Source organism: Phyllopteryx taeniolatus, chromosome 17 (genome assembly GCF_024500385.1).
Source record: "Phyllopteryx taeniolatus isolate TA_2022b chromosome 17, UOR_Ptae_1.2, whole genome shotgun sequence".
In the NCBI taxonomy this organism is placed as follows: domain Eukaryota; kingdom Metazoa; phylum Chordata; class Actinopteri; order Syngnathiformes; family Syngnathidae; genus Phyllopteryx; species Phyllopteryx taeniolatus.
Window position 1 is genome coordinate 19904838 of NC_084518.1, and position 20901 is coordinate 19925738.

The 20901-nt window shown below is 41.3% G+C and overlaps 1 protein-coding gene across 4 annotated transcripts; it reads right to left on the minus strand.

The window, feature by feature from the left end:
- Nucleotides 1-52: 52 nt before the first annotated feature.
- Nucleotides 53-20731, minus strand: ttc3 (tetratricopeptide repeat domain 3). Of its 4 annotated transcripts, none has more exons than XM_061751754.1 (44): nucleotides 20602-20731; nucleotides 18509-18597; nucleotides 18370-18415; nucleotides 17586-17745; nucleotides 17103-17184; nucleotides 16754-16807; nucleotides 16451-16583; nucleotides 15703-15788; nucleotides 15400-15494; nucleotides 15244-15306; nucleotides 14869-14923; nucleotides 14568-14730; nucleotides 14318-14495; nucleotides 13514-13703; nucleotides 13364-13400; nucleotides 12106-12213; nucleotides 11600-11754; nucleotides 11399-11479; nucleotides 10942-11051; nucleotides 10712-10838; nucleotides 10530-10649; nucleotides 10370-10468; nucleotides 10135-10277; nucleotides 9927-10060; nucleotides 8934-9254; nucleotides 8116-8385; nucleotides 7985-8025; nucleotides 7684-7734; nucleotides 7465-7532; nucleotides 7225-7380; nucleotides 5730-6231; nucleotides 4756-4824; nucleotides 4535-4678; nucleotides 4309-4448; nucleotides 4163-4231; nucleotides 3980-4076; nucleotides 3727-3830; nucleotides 3553-3631; nucleotides 1912-2004; nucleotides 1655-1833; nucleotides 1059-1173; nucleotides 865-990; nucleotides 452-544; nucleotides 53-288 (listed from the first exon to the last, which is right to left on the minus strand). In XM_061751754.1, exons 1-44 carry the CDS (start codon nucleotides 20675-20677, stop codon nucleotides 178-180), a joined length of 5412 nt encoding a protein of 1803 aa, XP_061607738.1. In that variant the 5' UTR covers nucleotides 20678-20731; the 3' UTR covers nucleotides 53-177. The 4 variants fall into 4 exon arrangements, with proteins under 4 accessions (XP_061607738.1, XP_061607739.1, XP_061607737.1 ...); XM_061751755.1 differs by having other exon boundaries at nucleotides 13571-13703; nucleotides 14318-14498; XM_061751753.1 differs by having other exon boundaries at nucleotides 14318-14498.
- Between the last annotated feature and the right edge of the window lie 170 nt (nucleotides 20732-20901).

A 20901-nucleotide genomic window follows, 5' to 3' on the forward strand; every position in this document is an offset into this window, starting at 1 on the left:
GTCTTATGGAATAATGAAAAATGCCAATAAAAAAGCAAATTCTATGAGGACATTTTTGTTTTGTGTGTGGTTTTGAAAGTGTAAACACTGACTTTTATTAGTCATAACTTCTAAAGTTTACATAAAATGTGAAAAGGGAACATTAAAATAAAATGATACTGGTGACGAGAGATGCCATCACTGGGCTTGGCGCCTCCTACTGGGCAGTGCGGGGAAGTCGTCGAGCAACAAGGAGTGCTTTCGGCAGGTGGGACACGTACTCTTCGTCTTCAGCCACGACGTGATGCACTTGACACAAAAATAACTGACTCAATTTGCTTGAAATGTACTGACTTGCTTGATTTTTGCCACCGTAACTCGGGACTTGCCTTCCACTTGAAGGTTAACTTAAACCTTGCCCATGTGACTTACTCGCACCTCTGCCACGTAGTCTCGACTTAACCTGACTCACCTGCTTATGGAAGGTGTGTCTGCACTCCAAAACACAGCGGTCGCATTCACTCATTTCTTCGTGACAGATGATGCAGGGGTCCTCCAAGTTTAGCTGCAGTTATATACAGGAGATGCAAAGCATTAGACCTGTGATTGTGACATTTATTACACTGAGTGCCACCTCAACAAATACTTGGCCAACATTAAAAATACTGAAACGAAGTACAGCTAAGTTCATTAGATGCAAATGTATTGCCCTTTCACAACTGTACATAACTGTATTGTGTTGGATTTAAAAAAAAAAAAAAAAAAGTAAGCAACAATAACATTGTGCAGTTTGAACATTAAATTCAGTGATTCTGCACGTACCAACCACTATACTTTGAGAATCACTGCTTTAGAGTATTTCACATGTGAATTATTTGGACTTACTGCACTGGAGCTGAGCGGTCTTTGGTACGCTAACTTCTGCCAGACCGGACGTGGGTCCACCGGAAGGGGCGTAGCCATACCTCCGACCCCAGTCGTCTTGGATTTGGCCCCAGGTGTGACCGCCTCCTGAGAGGACACAGCCTATGTGAGTGTCATGAATCCAAGATCAGACACCCGACTTCAAAATGGTCTACCTGCTGGTCCAGGATCAGATGGCTCACTCCACTGACCACATCCTGCAAGCTCATGTTGATCAGGTTGTCGCCGTTGGATGACCGCAGATGCTTTAAAAACCTCATTAAGTCTGATCTTGGGGGTGGGAATGCAAAACATAAAGTTAGGTTTGTTACAAAAGCCCAATATAAATTGAAAGATATCAAAATGTTACTGTATTGGCGCAAGGTAATTTAAAGTGCTGTAATCTCTGATTAAGGGCTATACAAATAAATTGGACTTGTTTATACAGTAATCCCCATACATAGCAATAAAACGAGTAATCGATAGGTAAATTTAAAAATGCCAGACCGTGAATATGCAGGCGTTCACTGTATACCACAAACTATGATCACAAATGAGTTGAATTTCATTGGTTACTCATCCAACAACATTGCCCTTACAATTATGTTGAGATGTATCACTTCAAAATACATCCTTGACAATAAATATTTTGACAGGGCAATAGAGAGATCTTGTGGCATGTCAGAAAGACGACAAAAAAACAGGAAGAGAGTTTTTCAACAAATAACTGGGGTAGGTCCCGCAGAAAATGCGAATAGTGAGCGGAGATTACCTCGTGTAGTCAGGGAAAATGGTGGCCAGGCGCTCCATGGCCTTTTCAAACACTGTGTTTCCGGCCTGTGTCGATCTGGCCGATTTTCTAGTCTTGACAGGGGAAGCCGACACAGAGGGTACTATCGACTGCGGCGAGGGTGCGGGGGCAACGCTCAGAGAAGTCATGCCGGAAGACAGCTACAACGTTGTATGCCAGAAAGCGGAGTCAGAACGGTGCCCATCAGTACACATCAACTTTTTCACTCTATCTCTTACCAGAGAAAGTTGAGGATCACTCTGGTTGGTGCCGAGTATGTCTTTTACCCTTTGGCCACTTTCGAGTTCCTCCACCTGCACCTTGTATTGTGTCTGTGGGTAATATTGAGACTTTCAGCTACTGTAGCCCCATCGAAATCTAACAAGTCATCTTAGAAAGGCTGGCATTTATCCGCCTATGTATTGAACACAAAATAGGGTGAAAAGGGGTCAGGGACGACCCAGTACTGTTGCATGTCGGAAATCTTTACACCGACACAGACAGCGTAAAGCTGCCTTTTTTATACATACATGTATATGGGTCATTTTCTTATAATTTAAGCACTAACAGTAAAGACATGGCCCTCTGAATTTCCTTTTTGAAAATTTATTAATTTTACTGATATGAGTATTTGAATTATTGGGAGTTGCTTTTCCATCAAAAAGTGATAAATTGTTTAAGAAATGAATATTCTTTAAGTAATACTTTTCAAACTTTTAATGCCAAAATGTCTTTAGTGAAGTTTCATGATTTGCAACGTTTTCTGAAGATGCTAATTACATTTTTGAATCTATACGATTTTTCTCCCATTGCTTAAAGTGCCCTTTTCATGCAACTTATCACAAATGTATCTTAGTGTCTTCAGAGTTCCTTTTTTTTTTTTTTTTTACAAATGGTCCTTCTTCGTCACTCAAGCTGTCTTTGCTCTTAATGCCACTGGGGAGAGCCTCCTTATGTTGCTGCAATACACCAGAGGGATCTGGGAGTTGAAGTGCCAGGATGAGGCAGCCATTTTGCATTCACACAGTAGCAGACAGCAAAATAAATGGTGTTAATTCTGAGATATGAAACATTTGCAGGTCAACTTTGTCTCCTCCTTCCATGTCAGTGCTGTTTGCTAAAAACGGGCGACTGATTCCCTCTCAATGGTGGGACATTTAATGTTGGTGCCATTTACACAGAAAATTATGGCTTTTATATGTAATCTGAACTTCTGATTCTACCTCTGAAAATTAGTTTAAGGTCCCGTTTTTTGCTAAACCAACTTTATGAATGAAATATGAATTAAAATCATCCACTCATTCCTGAGTTCCAGATGTTTTTCATTTGAATTTCGAGCTTATCTATGTCACTAGAGAAGACCTGCGCCTACCTTTCCGCTCCCAAACCAGCGCTGTAAACATAAACACGTATGCTATCACAAGTGGGTCTTCTATACAGAGGCAACAAATCAGAGGAAAGGGGGCGGTCTTAGCCAAATATGGACTAAGCAGATACAAAACTGGGTCAAACAGAAGTAGCTGTCAGAGGGGCCTTTTCTGCACACTCGTATAAAAAAAAAAAAAAAAAAGGTGTTTTTTAAAAAAATAAAATGGACACTTTTATATTAAGTCCACGTGAGAGTCACTCTATGGAGGTCAAAATAGCCAAAATGCGGGACCTTTAAAAAAAATGAGAACATTTGGTCAGCTTTCTGTGGCTATGCTGTTTATACATAACAGCAACAAAAAAAATTGTGGCTTTTCGGGCAGTGTAAAAGGCACTTCTGACATTACCTTCAAAAAGCGGAAAATTCTGAATGGATGCTATTTGTACAAAACAGTGTATTACGTAGTGTTTTAAATACACTTCATGCGGCGCATTTCAATCAATTTGTATACCTCAGCAGCAGTGATTTTCTGCTCCAGCTCTCGGACTTTAGCTCTCACATTTTGTCCGCTCGCTTCCAGGGGGGGAAAGCTGCCAGTCAAATGTTGATATCCACGTCAAGTTAAGTCAATTCCAACTCTAAATCAGCCCTAGTCATATTTAAAAGACGCTCCTCCGCTCCTTACCGCTGCACATTTTCATTCAGCTTGACCAGCAGAGATTTGGCGTCGGCCAGCTGAACGCGGAGGCCGTACGAACGCTGCTCCCATTTGCTTTTCAGCATGGACAACTGGTGGAGCAAAATTGGGATTACTTGGATTTTTGCTTCGCATCTCAGAATATTTGGACTATTTCTTTTAAAGAATAAAAAGGAACGTACAATTTTAGCAGGAGAAAACTAAGCCGCTACAGCCACACAAAATAGTTTAAGGTGCTTACTTGGGCAGTGTGGGACTTCCTGGTCGCCGCGGCAACTGAGTTTTTGCAGCGCTTGATCTCATCCTCCAGACTCATCTTCTCAGCTTCTGACTGATTGCTTGAAGATGGAATTTTTAAAAGACCTTATTAACATCCCATTTAAGTTGTATCATGAATGTATATTGTGTTTGAACATTAACATACCTTAGCTCCAAGAACTTATTCAATTCCTCTTCATAGCTGGCCTTGTTTGCGCGGATTCCTTCGGTAAGACTTCATGTGATCAAATCAGAACATTGTTTAGATGAGGGCAGATTTTTATTTGGATTTGTGTGGATTTCCATACCTACCTCCTTTGTTCCTCCACCAACTTCTCCATCTCCATCTTGAGGGTCTTTAGTACCTCCTGGTTAGCCTTCTTCTCCTTCTGGTCCTTCTTAACCTCCTCCTCAAGCTTCTGCTGGAACAGGGCCAACTCTTTGTTTGTCACCTTGACAGGGAGGAGAAGAAGGTGATGAATAACAACTTGAGAGACGGGCCAGAGCCGCCGGTTCCGTCTTCCGCTCTGGAGCTCACTTGTATGTTGGTACTGATCTCCTGGATGTCTTTCTCTAAGGACATGAGGGTCTCTTTGTGCTTCTGATCCACTTCCTTGCGGTAATTTGCCATTTTGCTCATCTGCTCCTCCATTTCCTTATTGCTCTTTACCTTTTTGTCTCCCTGGAGAATTATTGTTTGTTAAAGAAACGTATAGTACAACATCTGGAAAATAACCCATACACAAGACAAGAACTTACCTGGAGGCTCTCGTAAGGCTCCCAAGGTTCTGTGTTCACTGCAACGCAGTCCTTGATTGCTTGATACGTCTAAGGGATCATGTAAAACAAAGCGTGTTAATGTGCTTCCAAATTCAGGTGAACTATTTTTCAAAAAAGTGACCACTGAATTTAATTGCCGCTCAGAAACAAACAACATGAACAGGATCATATTCACATTGTTTATTATATGGAAAGAAAGGAGCTTGGTGGAAGGCAATCACAGAGTCAATCATGCCCAACATTACTATGGACATAGTGCCCATTAACAGATTCCAAAAATTGTGATTTATCCACGTTGGAAACTTTTGACCCGAGGTAGGGGCTTCCAAACTGCAAGTTTTTTGCCAAGGTTTCCTTGCTTCACCTCTAGGCATGGGTACTGAAGTCGGTACCTTATTTGTTACCGACCGATTTCGGTTGGTACTACCGAGTACCGATTCACGCAAAATCAAACGGTACCCTGTTTCGGTACATAAATGCATCCTTGCTACTGTGCGGGAGTACAAGAGTTGCAGAGCTTCCATGGCATACTTGAAAGCAGGAGCGCACGCACGAGTGTAATGACATCACCTAGTCGCCACCGATTCAATCGCATTCAACAGCATGGATGAAAAGCGCTCGTAAGCATGGCTCCATTTCTTGAAAAGCGATGCAAATTACGCTCGCTGCAACAACTGTGACACAAAGTACAAAGCCGGCCAAGCAGGGGTGATACGTCCAATTTGAGGAAGCACTTAACTAAAGATAATAGACCTCTGATGTACATACTGTATGAGTGCACAAATTTAGAAGTTTTCCTTTGTGTTGCAGGCCAAAATTTGAGATATGAACGAGCTGCAGGTATGCTGTCGCTAGACAACATCTGCAATCAACTCAGTTTACTTGTCATTTAATGTGTTCAACTCCGAAGTGAAGATACCACTGGAACATTCTGTTAAAAACTGGCATCTTACCTGTACTTCTGCGTGTTTCTTCAAAATGACTTCTTCAGGTCGCGTTGAACTTAAACCGCTTGTACAGGAATAAGTTTCCCAGGGTTCTTCCACCTCGCTAGTATAAAGATCTAGGGATTTAAAATAATTGGGAGAAATCTTGTTGCTGCCCGCTTGATTGACAGGGGCTTTGGTTACAGGTGGGGGGTGTTGATCCATATGGAAAGTTATAGAAGTGTCTACATTATTAAGAATAGAAGTGGCGTTCTGGGTGGATGAAAATACAGGGAGAGGTTGCGGGTGGTCCACATGGGCGGCGTCCTGCAGGGCAACGGCGTGCTTGGCCAGGCCGAAGGAGCTGCCGATCTTTATGAAGCGAAGGGATTGTAGCAGGAAGCGCTCTAAGCTGCCCGCCTTTTGGAGCTTGGCCTTTGCCACGGGCGGGAAGTTTTCCACCTCGCCCAGCAGCAGGGGGTCGTTGGCGAGCAGGGGACCGTGTTGGTCTAGAATCTGTGCAAAATAGCTACATGGAGAAACAGAAAAAAGGGGAAACATGTAAAATTTGGCTTTCTAATTGCCGATACACTCCATAGTGAACCACTGTATATTTGCGGTTCGGCATTTGCAGATTTTTTGGGGGGTACCTATTTTTCCGTTATTTGCTGAAAAACTTTTCTCCCCACCCCACTCTCTTCTTTTCTCTCAAAAAAAGTGTGCCTTACCGTTACAATTTTCCACATTCCCTAACATATATTGTATGAAATGTCAAAAGGTGAGTTTAATGACATACTGTTTGTGTGAAGTGCTATTGCGCATATTTCTTTGCCTATGTGTGGTGTCACATCAGTTTGTGCTAGTGTGTTTAGGCTAGACTACTAGCTAATGCAATTGATGAGCCTCATGTAAAGGTGGTTTTGTTTGTGTCAAATCAATTAACTACTGTTTATTTAACGTGTTTGTGATTGTGTACAAACTACGTGTGTGTATGGCGTTGGAGGTTTAGGATTCTCTCCGTTTTAACTGCTTTGCTGGCACTTTGTGGCATCTGTACGCAATTTTAAACCACTTTTAGGATGGCATCAATTATTAGCAGATTTTCGCTATTCGCAGCAGGGCTGGAATAAATTCCAGACCCACCCGCAATACACTACACGCAAAACGTTCTGGATAGTGCGGCTTTCAACTAAAATTTCATGATAAATTGTGGAAAAAAGCATAATGTCTCCTAATTAAAATAACCATTTACACATACCTTGAATTATGTCACATTTAAAATTTCCTCATTGTGGGATGTTTATAGGCTTATTCTATGCTCACCTTTCAATTGTTATGCATGCTTTATGTTTCTAAATGTGTTTCTTTCAGTATATAGCGACTGTGATAATTTGTACATTTCTTTCCCTAGAATATATTAATATTTTGGAAAAGTATCTCCAAAATATCATAATGTGCATTCATCCACAATTCCCACCCCTAGAAGGCAAGGCACATATGACCATCTGAGGCTCGTACTCACTTGTACAAATCTTTCTCGGTGGGATCCGGATTGTTGTCCAAACTCTTTTTAAAATCCCTCGTGTGTCTGGTGCTGTTATACTGTTCCTCAAATTCGAACAACTGTTTTCGAAGGTGGCTGGGAGTACTGAAGGGGTCGTTGGGGTCGGGGAAATATCTGTTGATGAAAACGACGGCGTTTCTTAGGAAAATGGATTGTGACATCCCGACGAGACGGCTCCACACTTGCTATGCAACTTACATTGGATCTTCTTGGTCCCACTCATCTGCTGCAACATTATTACGTGGCCAAGACCAAACTTGAAGCCCCTGTGAGGAGTTTAGAACGATAAATTACACATTGGATTCATTACTTTTAAAAAGTTACCGGTAATCATACAGCTAATACTGTATTTTACTCTGCATTAATGATCCTCATGCGGAGTAGTCGAAAAACCACACTAATAACTAAATTACAAACCTTGTTCTTCATCTTTTTTCGCGCACGACTCTTAACACTCGCAGGAAAACTCTGAAATAGTAATTGTCACAAGTGTTACTTTACAGAGCAAAAATATATCCTCATCGGCTACACTTGCAAGTACACTTGCACCATCAAATGAGAGCTTAAGATCAGTGTTTATCAACATGGTTGCTGTCTGAGTGTTAATTCAAATTCTCTCTAGAATTTGTTATCCAGCTCTTGTACTGGATCTCCAATGATGCAGGTATACCTAATGTTGTGGAAGGTGACTAAAAGTAAGGGCTGCGGAGTTGCTTACATTTTGACTATCAGACTTTTTTAGAACTGAACAATGTCCATCTGAAAAAGAAAACAGAGCTGAAAGTCACATGATGATTAGGTTAAAAAAAAAAAAAAAAAAAAAAGGTGAGGTCAGGTGTAAATACTTACCCATCATATCAAAATACTCATCCAGTAAAATGTTACACGAAACGTAAATGTCCCTATGCTCCTCAAGAGTCCAGATAAAAAGTCTCATTTCATGTGGCGAGGGCTGCTTGACATATTTAGTCAGTCCATGGCTTGATATTAAGTTGGGGCCAGGGGGGGGGCTCTCGGAAATAATTTCTTTCAAAGGAGCAAAGTTCAACACCGGGGTGAGGTCCAGCTCATACAAGGAGTCTGCGTTGCGTTCAACGAAGGACTTAGCCGCCTTTAGATCTTCAAAATACAAAACAGGAAGGAAGTCAGTTTTATGACTTTTCAAATACTTTTTTTAAAGGTCGCACGGATCCAATTTAAGAATATAGGACAAAGAAAATGTATGGTTCAAAAACCGCCTTTAAATCATATTTTTAAACGCAACTACACATGCTTAAATGTTAAAGTGCCTTTTCAGAGCACCTTACTCAGAAACACTGGATGAAGATGACAACTGGCGCCCTAAAACCAGAGGGTTGCCGGTTCGTATCCCCAGCCCGAGCTCATGTTGCCGTTGTGTCTCTGGGCAACAACATTGCCTACAAATGAATGCGGTTGGATGTTTGGCATTGGTCGGAAGGACCGTAGGCGCAGAATGGCAGCCATAGTTCTGTCAGATTGCCCCAGGGCAGCTGTGGCTACACAGGTAGTTTACCACCACCAGAGTGTGATTGTGGAGTGAATGAATAATGCATGAATTGTAAAGCGTCTTTGAGTGCCTAGAAATGCACTATATAAGTGTGATGCATTATTATTATTAATATTATTATTATTCACTGAGTTCTCACCTGCATCGTTGAGCCGCCCCGCCCAACAGCTGAGCTCCACATTAACATCCAAAGTACTTGACAGCAGCTGGATGAAGACGCGTGCCCAAACACGGTTCTTCCGTTCGAGGAGCAGCTCGACCACCTGATCCAGCGTCTCGAGGTGCTCCTGCTCCCAGTTGAGCATTTTGCTGGCGAGGTGGTTGCCCCGTCCCGAGTCCAGCTCCAGCCAGGGCCCGAGGCCTGCGCTCACGGCCGACACGGTGAGACCCTTTTCCTGGCGAAGCAGCTGCATCTTATCTCTGATCTGCAGGAGGACGCGATCCCGGTACAGCAACCAGGCTGGAGAAGTGACGAGAAGTACATTGTTAGCCTACTATATTGCGGTTTAGCTATCATGGATTTTTTTGTGGAACGTATGTACTCGTCTCTCGTGAGAATCCACACTATATTGCGGAAACCTGGTGTTTATAGCAATCATAGTTGGGTTTTCACAGCTTTTTACATTAATATAAATACAGAGGTACCTTGAGTTTAATTTGTTCTGTAATGAAGCTTGTAATTCAATTTACCCATATCAAATTTTCCCCATTATAATTAATTCAAATGGCAATCCATTCCACCCACCCCCCCCAACCCCAAAAAAAAAAAAAAAACACTACCAATTTTGGGCGGGACAAATATATAAAATAAAAAACAACTAAGATTGTAGGCCCGACCCGTTTCGGACCCTAATATCGGGAGAAACACACCTCAGACCAAATGACAATCTTATAGGATAATCTTATAAAAACATATCCAGACTGTGATATGTTTTACGCTTGACGGCCAAAATCAGGACAAGAACAGCCTGTTTGTCTGTGTGTACTGGGCCTAACCAGCGATAGACGTTCTAGCATTACTTCCATCTTGGGATAGTCACAGCACATTGTATTTTCCATGCATTTTATGTTTGCAAACATTTGGCTAAAATAAATAGCAATCTTATAATCTGTATGTATAGTGTTACCGTACCGTTCTGTTGGGCACACTCTACGGTGTTGTTTTTTTCCAGTAGAACCTCATTACTGATAGTGGGCTTCTTTTCCAAGGTCTGCTTATTATTATTCTCTCTTTTAAAATGGCTCTTCTCCTTCAATTTCTTCACACTGGAATGAAAGCAAGCGTGGTTGTTTTTTTTCATTGAACATCACAAGTAACTTGTTGACCATTGAATCCTCACCCTGAAAGTTTCTGCTTCACTTTTGGTTTCTTCGGAATCTCCGCCTTTTGGTTGCTCAGCAAAATTTTACATTTCATCTGGCCCGTTGGGTCAATAATTTGGATAGAATCGATTATACCGGAACAGTCGGGAGTCAGACATGGCTGCATACCATGTGGGACACAAAACACAAAAGATGTGTTGAGCGAAAATGTCCTCAGGAAGCAAAGAAAGAACGCCGTGCCTGGGATGTTACCTTCTCTTTACCCTCAAGGTACAGCGGCTTTAATGTTTTCCAGCAGGCATTGTGGTACTCAATGAGGCACTTGTGGCTGCACTTCAACTGAACGAAGCCCTGATAGTGAAGGTAAAGCGTCAGCATTTATTTACACTCACAAAACAATTTTGAAACTTACTTTAAAATCCGGGTCGGTGATATACATGTTTTTGGAAGGGCAGAGGCAGTTCACATGTCGACAGGTGCTATCGGGCCGAGGAGGGAACTTGCACAAATATATGGAATCGTCTAGAATTTTCTAAAGCAACAAAACAGAATGTGAACTGGCAGTATCACCTTGGATTGTAAGTGCAAACTTACTTTAAAATGGTTCAGCTCGGTCTCTTTAACAACCTCTTTTGTTAGCGGCCAGGTGAGTTTACCCGGCGTTACCCGATTCCTCACCATCTGCATGGAATCTTGAAAATGTTTCAGTGCGACTGCAAATCTGACAAGAGGATAAACTTTAGTTTAAAGACTTGAACACATACTTTGTAAGTGCTGGAAAGGACAAGACTATTGTAAATGTGTGAGACACAGTACCAACGTACCTATTCTCTTTGAGGTAAATCTTCCCGTACGCATAGCAAACCAGACACTGAAAAAGCCTCTCCTCGTACGATTCGATCTTCTCCAGGAGTCTTCGAGCTTCCGCCAGCCCCTGTTGCATAAAGCAAAAATACATTACTGTACCGCAAAGAGAATATGCATATCGGTGAAAGGTATACTGTACATAAAAACAACCACAGTAATCTAACTAGATTATTCTCCCATATATGCCATCAATCTGGTCTATGCGCAACCTACATTCGGGAAAACGGCTCTGAACACTTCCTCCCGGTGAATGGCGGATCACCGTTGGAACTTTAAACCTCTACAATGTCTTTTTTAACACAACTTGTCATCATTTCTTTCTTTTCTTACTGTTTGTTCAAAAAAGTGATTGAAAGTCTACCAGCTGCTGCATCTGACCTTCACCAGTTGCTGTTTATTGTGCTCGTTAGTTACCTCAGGCTTGCCAATTTGCGTCAGGGCGGACACACGGCCGTAAAGCAACAACTGCATATCCAGTGCAGACATTCCAATTTCCTGGTTATTAAAAAAAATAATAATAATTTTAAAAATGTGGGAAATTTGCACACACAAAAAAAAAATAATAATAAAAAAAATAAAGTGTTTGCGACACCAGTGCAGTATTGCCTTGGTTACCTCGGGCGGGTTGGTGTCCAGCAGGGCCAGTGCCTGTCTGAACGCCCGCTCGGAGTTGTAGCTGCACTGGCTGGTCAGGGAAGAATGGGCATCCTGTATAGGCACTCTCAGCCTCTCTATGATCAAGGCGGCTCTGTCAGTGGCCTCGGGCGGGTCTAAAGCGAGAAAAACACACAAAATCCGTTATTCCTGCTACAGTGAACCCTTGTTAATCCCAGTAATTTTACTCCTCCTACAAGCTTTAAAAACATTTAAACCTATTAAAACAAACTTTGCAAATAAAAGGTAATGTATTGGAACACAAAAAAAAGGCAAGCATAAAACTGTACCGTACAAATTGTGGTGTCTGTTAGATAAAGTACATGCATGTGCCTTAAAGAGGCGGGGCCTGGTGGCGAGTCTACATGTCAGTGTCTGGTCAACAGCAGCTCCTGCACGAGTCTGCTCCTGGTGTTTTGTGTTTTTCTTTTTATCATTGACACTTCAGAGGACGACACATTTTCTTACCGCCTGCTCGGGTTGATTCTTGCTGCTCTTGGATTTCTCCTTTGGAGTGTTGGGCAGCTCTTTAGTGGCAGCGGGTGCAGTCTTCACTGCTGTCTTCTCTTTAACTACTGTAGAGACAACAATAGCCAATCAGGGGTGTGCAAAATCACACCTCCACAAACTTTCATGTAAAAAGGGATACCTAGTTTTCTAGGAAGCTGTACAACAACCTAGTCAAGAAAAGGCTACATATGGGTAGTCAGTGGTGCCAATTTAGTGATTTGGTCGCTATATTAAGTGACTTTTCCTGATCACGTTTGTGTAAAAGAACTGGAGGAGGTGTGACAACAATCATGGAAATGGCAAGTCATGCAGATGGATGACTCATTTTATGATGTTAAATAAAATACATACAAATGTTAATATATGAAGGATCATGTTTACATACAGTACATTTTGAAAAAAAACAAATACAAAATAAATAAAAAGACTTCCACTCCCCCCCCCCCAAGGAGAAAACACTTCACATTATTTGTATTGTTAAGATAAATAAATGTTGTATCTCTGTGGAAGTTGTGCAAGTTCAACACAAAATGTCAGTGCAAATAAAGCAAACACCAGAAAGGAACAATAACAAAAGAGCAAAACTTGTTTTGAATGTCATTGTCATTTGCTTTTTCTATTTTTTCAGATGTTTGCAAATGTCTAATTTTGATTAAACACTATGATAATCATTCTGCTTTCATGGGGGACTACAGAAATTGGAAATTATTTACTGTTGGGAGGATGAAATCCCGAGGATTTGCACAATTTTAAGTTAAAAAATGTCTCGATTATTATTATCATCAAAATAGTTGTTGATAATTTGACAATCGAATAGTTGTCGATTAATCAATTAATTGCTGCACCACTTCAGATATATTATTTTAAGACCATATCACCCAGTATGGCAACAAACAAAACTGAGTCAAATCTTCTAAAGTCCCACAAAACCAGCCAAAAAAAGTCTTGTAATTTTGACACATCACAGAAAAGAGTAATGTTAACAAGCCAAACAATGAATGAATAGATAAAGAAATCGCAAAGTATGTGAAATCAGGCTTCAAAATGGTCAAGAATTGAGACATTCGTTGAGTTTCCAGACGCTGTGGGCGTGCCGCTGTGTGCTTTGAACATCCCGCCTCCAGCTGTCAATCAAATACTTGTAGTGCGGCTCCTATCTACCCGCGGGAAACAAAACAAGGATTCACGTTTTGGGGCACTTTAAGTGAGACATACCTGGTTGGCTCTGCTTAGTCATTTTGGCTCCAGCCACCTAGAAGAACAGGAAACAAATTCAGTTTCAATTTAAACAATTCTAGTGTCGCAAGACTTTTATGCGCTAACTGGGCGTCTCAACACCTTGAGTGACTGGGTGTGTTAGTTTACGTTCAAAGGTGTTTTCCAGCTGTGTTGTGCTTGAGAGGTCACTTGCAGTTTATTCACCTTGAACACCCCATTGCTCTTATTATTGTTACTGCCATTGCCGTCGCCTTCTCCTGACGGCTCCTGTGTCCCAGCTACATTGGACTTGTTAGTGGCCTTCGTTTTACTGGACTTAGTAGTGACCTCTAGTTTCCTGGGAGGGGAAAAAAAAGGATCGTTTCAGTCATTGCATTATCAACATTCTTGTTTGCACACGTGTAAACACTGACGCGGCAAAAACACTTTCACTCAGTACTTAGACCCCTATGTCACAGGCGGAGATGCCACAGAGACTGCCCAGGCCGATCATTCCCGGAGACTCTGTGACCCAAGAAACCAAACTATAACTTTCGCTCTCACCAGGATGATGCCTCGGAGACGTCTCCAGACAAGGTCACAACCAATTCATCCAGAAGTTGCTAATAGAATCCGATTTATGGTGGATCGATATATTATTTAAACAAATATATCACATATTATGTATTTGTTTTTTTTAAACACAGAGATTGAAAGTTAATATTGATCGATTGCCTACAGAGAGGAGACATCAGTTTCTACGGAATCTAAAAAAAGTGTCCAATGAAATCGAACATGTTCGATTTCACCGCGACTTCCTGGCGACCCGGCTAGTCTCCAGACGTGAGATAGGGGTCTTATGTACAAGATACTGATTCAACTCCTGTACTGAGGTAATAGTAAAAAGGACAGACTAAAATGTTCTCGGGTACAAAAGTAAATGACTATTGTTGCTGGTAAACATGCTCTTACGTTGAATTTTGACTTTTCTTAGGGGGTTCCGCTGTACTCTGATCTTTCTTAGAGAGTCTCGCTGCATTTTGATCTTTCTTAGGGGGTCCTGCTTTACTCTTCTCTTTCTTAGGGTGTCCCGCAGCATTCGGATTTTTCTTAGGGGTTCCCGCGGCACTTTGATTGTTCTTTGAGGATCCTGCTATACAGAGAAACAAAAGTATGAGTTTGGGATGCCGTATTCACAAGCCTCACTGTAAGTCAAGTGCACCTTCGCTGCCTTTTGTTTCGCTCACAAACTTCTGATGCTGCTGCTCCAGGTCTTTGACCCCCTCGCGGCCGTGCTTGCAAAGATTCTGTGCCGAGATGTTGGCGCCCAAGGCCCACTGGACCTCGCCCAACAGGAACAAGGCCTCACAGTAGCGGTAGTGGCCCTGGAAATTTGTCAGTCGCAAAGAAAACAAACAAAAAAACAAAACGCTTAAAATGTAACACTTTCGTAAGATTTAATGCAAGATAAGAAACTAACAATTATGTAACCCCATGCTACATACTAGGGGGGACAAAAGTACCTTGGGCCAGAGCGGTTCTATTAGAGTGGCTCGTTTTCCATCAGCAGCGGCTTCTCTGTAAAAATATATCAATAAATAAATCAATTAATCAATCTTACCTGCAGGAAAACATTTCAAATCATCAGGATTTGCACATTCTAAAATCCAGGTTCCACTTCCATGAGAGCTATTCAGATTTGCAGATGTGAAGGGTCATTCAAAAAAATTGGGTTCACAGCCATTGTAAATTGTTGCCATTTTCATACAGTAGAAGCAGAATATAATGGAAAATTGTACAGAATAACTTCTCATAGAACTAAAATAGCAATAATGTATAAAAAAATGTCTGCACTTTGAACCCGATCTTTACAGAAAAAGGATGACGCATGTACTTACGTATATTTCTTACAGCGGATATAACAAAGCGCCCGGTTGCCAAAGATGATGTGGTTTTCAGGGCTGGGGAACGAAGTTGGAGGAGAGGAGAAAATCAATTGTTACAAATGTATTTATAGTCAAGCCACCTTGTGTGGGTGGGGGGACAAAACGTACAAATATTTGATGGCTTTGGAATAAGCGGCCGCTGCTTCTTCGTACTTCTCCTCCTGAAATAGATCGTTCCCTTGTTTCTTGATGACATCACTTTCCTGGATGAGAACCGCATCATAAAATGTGCAGTGAGAAATCATTGTAAAAATAAACTGATTTTAATTTCATATTATACATTTAGGTAACACGGGTGTGTGTGTGTGGGGGGGGGGGTGATTTAAGTAAAACCAAATCAAATTAAGATAATTCTGCATGACCTGGTTCATGAAGTGACCCATATAAATGCAACCTCCTGTTAAGTCTTACCGCTAGAAGGTGCTCGGGGGGTTTTGTTCTCATCAAATCTATCATCCTCCCCATGTTCGTCCCCATGTAATAGACGTAAAGCGCAACTGAAAAAGAGACAAAGAGCGTGTTGGTGAACTTTGAGATGTCGGGAGGCCACGCGTACAGTCCTCCGCCACCGGTGTCATTCGGCAAGACCTCCGCCAAGCCTCCGATAAGCAGTGATGTCAAGTAATTGTAAATGTGCCAATCAACAGCCGCTTTCCAGCAAAAACAAAAAACAAACATCCTTGTGCAAGTTCATGCTAAAGCTGTGTATTGTTGGTGTTAATTTAAATGAACAGCAGCTGTATCATAACATCAGTTAGTTTATTTTGTAGATATAGATATATATGGCCCAGGAAGTTTCAATAATAATAGTTGTTTTTAGCAAAGTTTGAAGACTATATGCCTGTGAATACTGGTCTACAGTATTGACTGTCTACATGTGTTGCTGCACCGTTTGTGGTCAGGTTTCTTAAACGGTTACGACACCGTTACATTAATGCTATTCGTTAGTGTGTAACATTAAGCTAGCTGACTTACGAAAGGCAAAGTTTTTCTTTTATCACCCGCCCTTAAAATCGGATGAGCCACGGCTTGGATCTCAAAAAAACCAAGTCAAGGTAACACTACATATAGCAATATAGACAGCGATTTTGACAAAGGCAAACAGATAGACGGATCGACAGACAGAGAGATTGAACAGCATTTAGCAGATGCACTTTACAGTTTCTGAAGATGTAGCACAAAGCTGCGTAGCAGGTGCGCTTGTGGCCCAGCTTCAGTACACGAGCTTCGATCTCAGGCTCTCCCGTCAGCTCCAGCCACAGCAAAGCCTCCTCCAGAGCCTCCGGCAATAGCTGAGTTCACCCACACACAGGCAAAAACACACAAAAAGACACACACGTTCAGAGATGGTCTCCTTCAACAGCGAACCCTCAGAAAGGGAACGGAGAACCAACAACTTTTGATGTACTCCCGAAAGTCCGCTGTATGATGTAGTAGCACATGCATACAGCTTCAGACTTACCTCGCTAAAGCTAGCACTTATTACGATGAGATGAGACATTTGTTCCTTGGAAAACTGAAAAACAAGACAGTAGGGGGGGAAAAAAATCCCTGCTTGAAAACCACCCGAGACGCGATTCTTATCATTTCTGAAGCCTGGAACAGCGAGAGCTAAGGAGACAACCTTGGCAGTTATCTGACCACTGTGACACAATCAGTCCAGAGATCAGGAATGTCAACTTTACATCAGGGTAAGGGTTCTAGAACACATTTGTATTTGTATTTAAGTGGACTAGGCCCCTGATGACTAATTGGGGCACAGTATCTCTAAAAGCTGAGGCCACTATTTGCCGCAACTCAATTTGACTTACAGATCCGATCTCCATAGCTCTGAGAATCGCCTCCAGGGTTTCAATCTTGCGCAGCGTCTTCAGATTCACAATGGTTGGATCACTTCATGAAGGACACACACACAAATGGTATAAATATGCGTGAATGCAGAAATTATTATGTATAATATATTTTATATTAACATTCAAAAGATGAAAGCCGTTTTTTCTGTGAGATAAGGCTACGTCCTGACTAAATGACGCTCCACCCTTCAGCTCAACGTCGTTGCTTGGAACCAAGGTGCCACCAGTTATAGTGAAGTGACTTTGGACTAAGCACTAAAAAACAGTGGTAGGTTCAGTGAACAATGGAGGATAGGTCTGCAAATTCCGAACTGCGAATATGCGGGGTTCACTGTATGTCGCACGTGTATTATGTTTTACGTCGGACCCCCCTTGACAACGAGATGGCCGCTCATCTCTAGGGCTGGTCCATAAATAAAATTTGACATAAATTTGACTTACTGTGCGTTGACCACGCCAACGGACGTAGCCCAGTTGAAGGTTTCGTTCATGGTGTCGTTGCGAAGCAGGAGTGGCAGCCAGTAGGTGTGAAGTCTCATCAGATGCCCTGCAGACTTTTTGATGTCCACTGGGATTTCGTTCCATGAATCGTTCACACAAACTAAGTGCGCGCACACACACACACACACACACACACACACACACACAAACAGACAAACAGAATAAGGATCATAAAGAGAATTACAAGTTGTATATTTCATCACACTACCAAGTCCGCTAGTTTAATGCTAACACACAAAGCAAAACTCCATAGACAAGCTAATGAAACTAGCATCAATGTTGCAATAATTGTAATCCTATAAAAAAACGAGCGGGCCGGATTTGGTCCCCGGGCCACCAGTTTGACACCTGTGCTATGGATCCTTTAATTAGCTGGTTTGATGATTTTGGACAACAAAGTGGCATTATTAAGTTCTTTCTTGATACATTTCAGTACATATAATGCAGAATTTAAAAAAAACTATTTGAGGACCTCTGGAGTTGGAATACAGAATCTATTTTTACTAATTCAAGAAGACTACACAGGTTTTACACTTGCACGCTTTTCAAGACTTAATTTTTAAACTTTTCTGATACACATCCTGTAATTATATTAATATAGAGAATAGATTGTGTTCAGCATATCTCCATTTGCCGTAGGCAGAGGGGAAAAAATGAATAAATTGGACTTTTACACTGCACATCCATGACATTTTTTTTTTTTTTTTTTTTTGTCCAGACTTACTTGTACTGAAGCAGGCGGGGGTTCCGTAATAACCACTGTGCATGGTCTGAGATTTAAAAGAATTGATAAAATAATAAGAGGGATACATCTCTATAGATATACACACAATATGTTCGCTTGATGCTTGTCATCAACACACCTTAAACACTGAGAAGGCTTCACCATCACCATCATAGTCCCAGTCGCAGTCCAAGTACTCGAAATCTGAGTCGGACGTTGTCGCCATATCTGTAACGACGAGACATTGCGAGTTCAAGCCATTTTGCCACCCCCCCAAAAAAATAAATAGACACAAGGCAACTGAACAAACACCAAAGTTTCCACTGCATACAGTTAGCAGTTTTATGATAGACAATAAATATAAGTAGACCACTGATGCAATAACGACTGGTCGCCGCGCAATACGCAGCAGCCCCTGGCAAGCTACCAAGAGAACAAAGGATATATTTGGGAGTTTATTTAGAAACCAACAATTTCTCCCTTTGTAAAATGAATGCTAGGGTAAATCAAGGGAACTTTTGAAAACTCTCATTGTTAAAGGAAGAAAAGACAAACTAAAACAACATAAAGCCATAATAAATAACATCTTTTTTTCATGGTCACCATGCCCCAGTCTCAACAATTTGGAGCGAATTTAATTAAAGATTAACAGAATTTGAAATCAGCAGAGGCTAGCCAACTTTAAAGATAAGCAGAATTGTTTTACCATTGTTGGCCATATGACAAGAATCACAAACTTAAATATCCTGAACATTTCCTTACCACATGCTGCCCATTTATAAATTGCAAAAGCAGTGATTTATCGACACGTTGGAAACTTTTGAACAAGGGCTCCCAAGCAACAAATATTTTGCAGATGTCGCTTTGGAAATTTTGGCACTTTTTGAGGCAGTACCACATGGTCTACTCTTTGTTCATTTCTGGTTGTACTCGTCTTGTGACGCGTTATGACAAAGTTAAACGGAATCTATTCCAATTCCTAACAATGAGGCGAAACTAGTTGTGTGTGTATGTATCCACTGCTGGCTGACTGTCGATAGTGATCACTCAACCAGCCCCACCCTTGATTGCGGAATTTGAGTAAATATCGAACACGCTTGTTTTCTGTTTTTCTCCGTTCGTGTTATACACCACGAATGGCGTCGAAGAACACGTCCAATATTCAATGATGACATAACATTTTTGGAAGAGCCTGTGCACGTATTATAATAGACAACTTTTCCCAAACTTTATAGCTGCCATCTGAAAACACTTTTTTGGATCTTGACAATTATTATTTTTTGTAAACCTAGGCCCTTGGCTTCTTCATCATTACTATACGTTTTCTTGTTCTATGTTTACAAGCTTTTCAATGACCCATCAACCTTTTGAGAATATAATAAAGATGAACAATAGTTATGAACGTTTGAAACTCAGATTCAACAAAAAAGTCACACCTAAAATCTCGACCCCATTGTTTGAGTATTAAGGTGTTGGCCAGAAATAGAGGTGTATTTTCACCGGTTTTAAAGAGTAGGAAAACGACAAGGAAAAAAATATTAGCCTACTCTTGTTTCTTCCATTTCTTGTTCATTTTTATGCCTGGCATCACTCAAGGTTAGGTATTTTATCTGTAGAATACAATAAACACGACAAAAATGCTGCTGATTCCCTATTACTTTACTGTATGCCCTACTTGACATGTTTAAGATTAATTGTATTCCCAGGGATTTTGGCTACGATCAAGAAACCCGTGGGAAATGGCTAGATATCAGCTGTCAAATTAAATTCTCATGAGGTATTTTTGTGGTCATCATTAAATTGTTCATAAGTTGGTCACACCAGTGCTAGAAGTGTAGTTTAGAGCCCTGTACAATAGCATAATAACGACGAGGAAATATCATAGCGAGAGCTAAAGGGTCTCTCGAGTTCCCACAAAACGAAACTAAGAGTATCTCCTGTTCATTCGGGGGGAGCGTTTAGATTTAGGCTGCTAGCAACCAAATAACGCGTTTGTGTGCCAAGTGAAGAAAATTAGGAAAAGTACAAGTTAGCTAAGGAGCTAGTTTGAGCATTTAGTATACTGTACAAGCTACGATAAAGCCACAGTCTACACGTTTTCCACGCCTACTGCCTCAGAAAACGCTAAAAATACAAGCTATGAATTCAAAATGGGTGATTTTGTCCTTTGTGTTATCGCACAAAAGCCAGAAAGTCACACTACCGCTTCTCTCCATCTCGGGTCTTTCTTACCGCTTTGACGCTGAGCCTCTATCGAAGACTTCGACAGCCACCTTCTGCCGCCCCTAATTTTGTTCATACTAGGCATTACGGTAATAGGTCGCCAACTAGCGGCGAAAGCCACCTTCAAAATAAGAGCTTCCCAATAATACGGACGTCAATACTCTTCGGTTACGGAATGCAACCAGCAAAGTTAATTTGAATCTTGAGATGCATTCAAAAATTTTTTACTTTATTTGATATCTTATGAAAGATAAATAGTAAATGGACTGCACCTATATAGCGCTTTATCTACACCATCACAGTGCTCAA

Bases quoted from the DNA above. Each gene is read 5' to 3' on its own strand.
- ttc3 (XM_061751753.1), bottom strand. From the start codon at position 20,677: ATGCCTAGTATGAACAAAATTAGGGGCGGCAGAAGGTGGCTGTCGAAG. The intron at 12,214-13,363 runs GTATGTCTCACT...TTGTCTCTACAG, and splicing joins GACTAAGCAGAGCCAACCAG to TAGTTAAAGAGAAGACAGCA. The intron at 10,278-10,369 runs GTAACATCCCAG...CATGGTATGCAG, and splicing joins ACCTTGAGGGTAAAGAGAAG to CCATGTCTGACTCCCGACTG.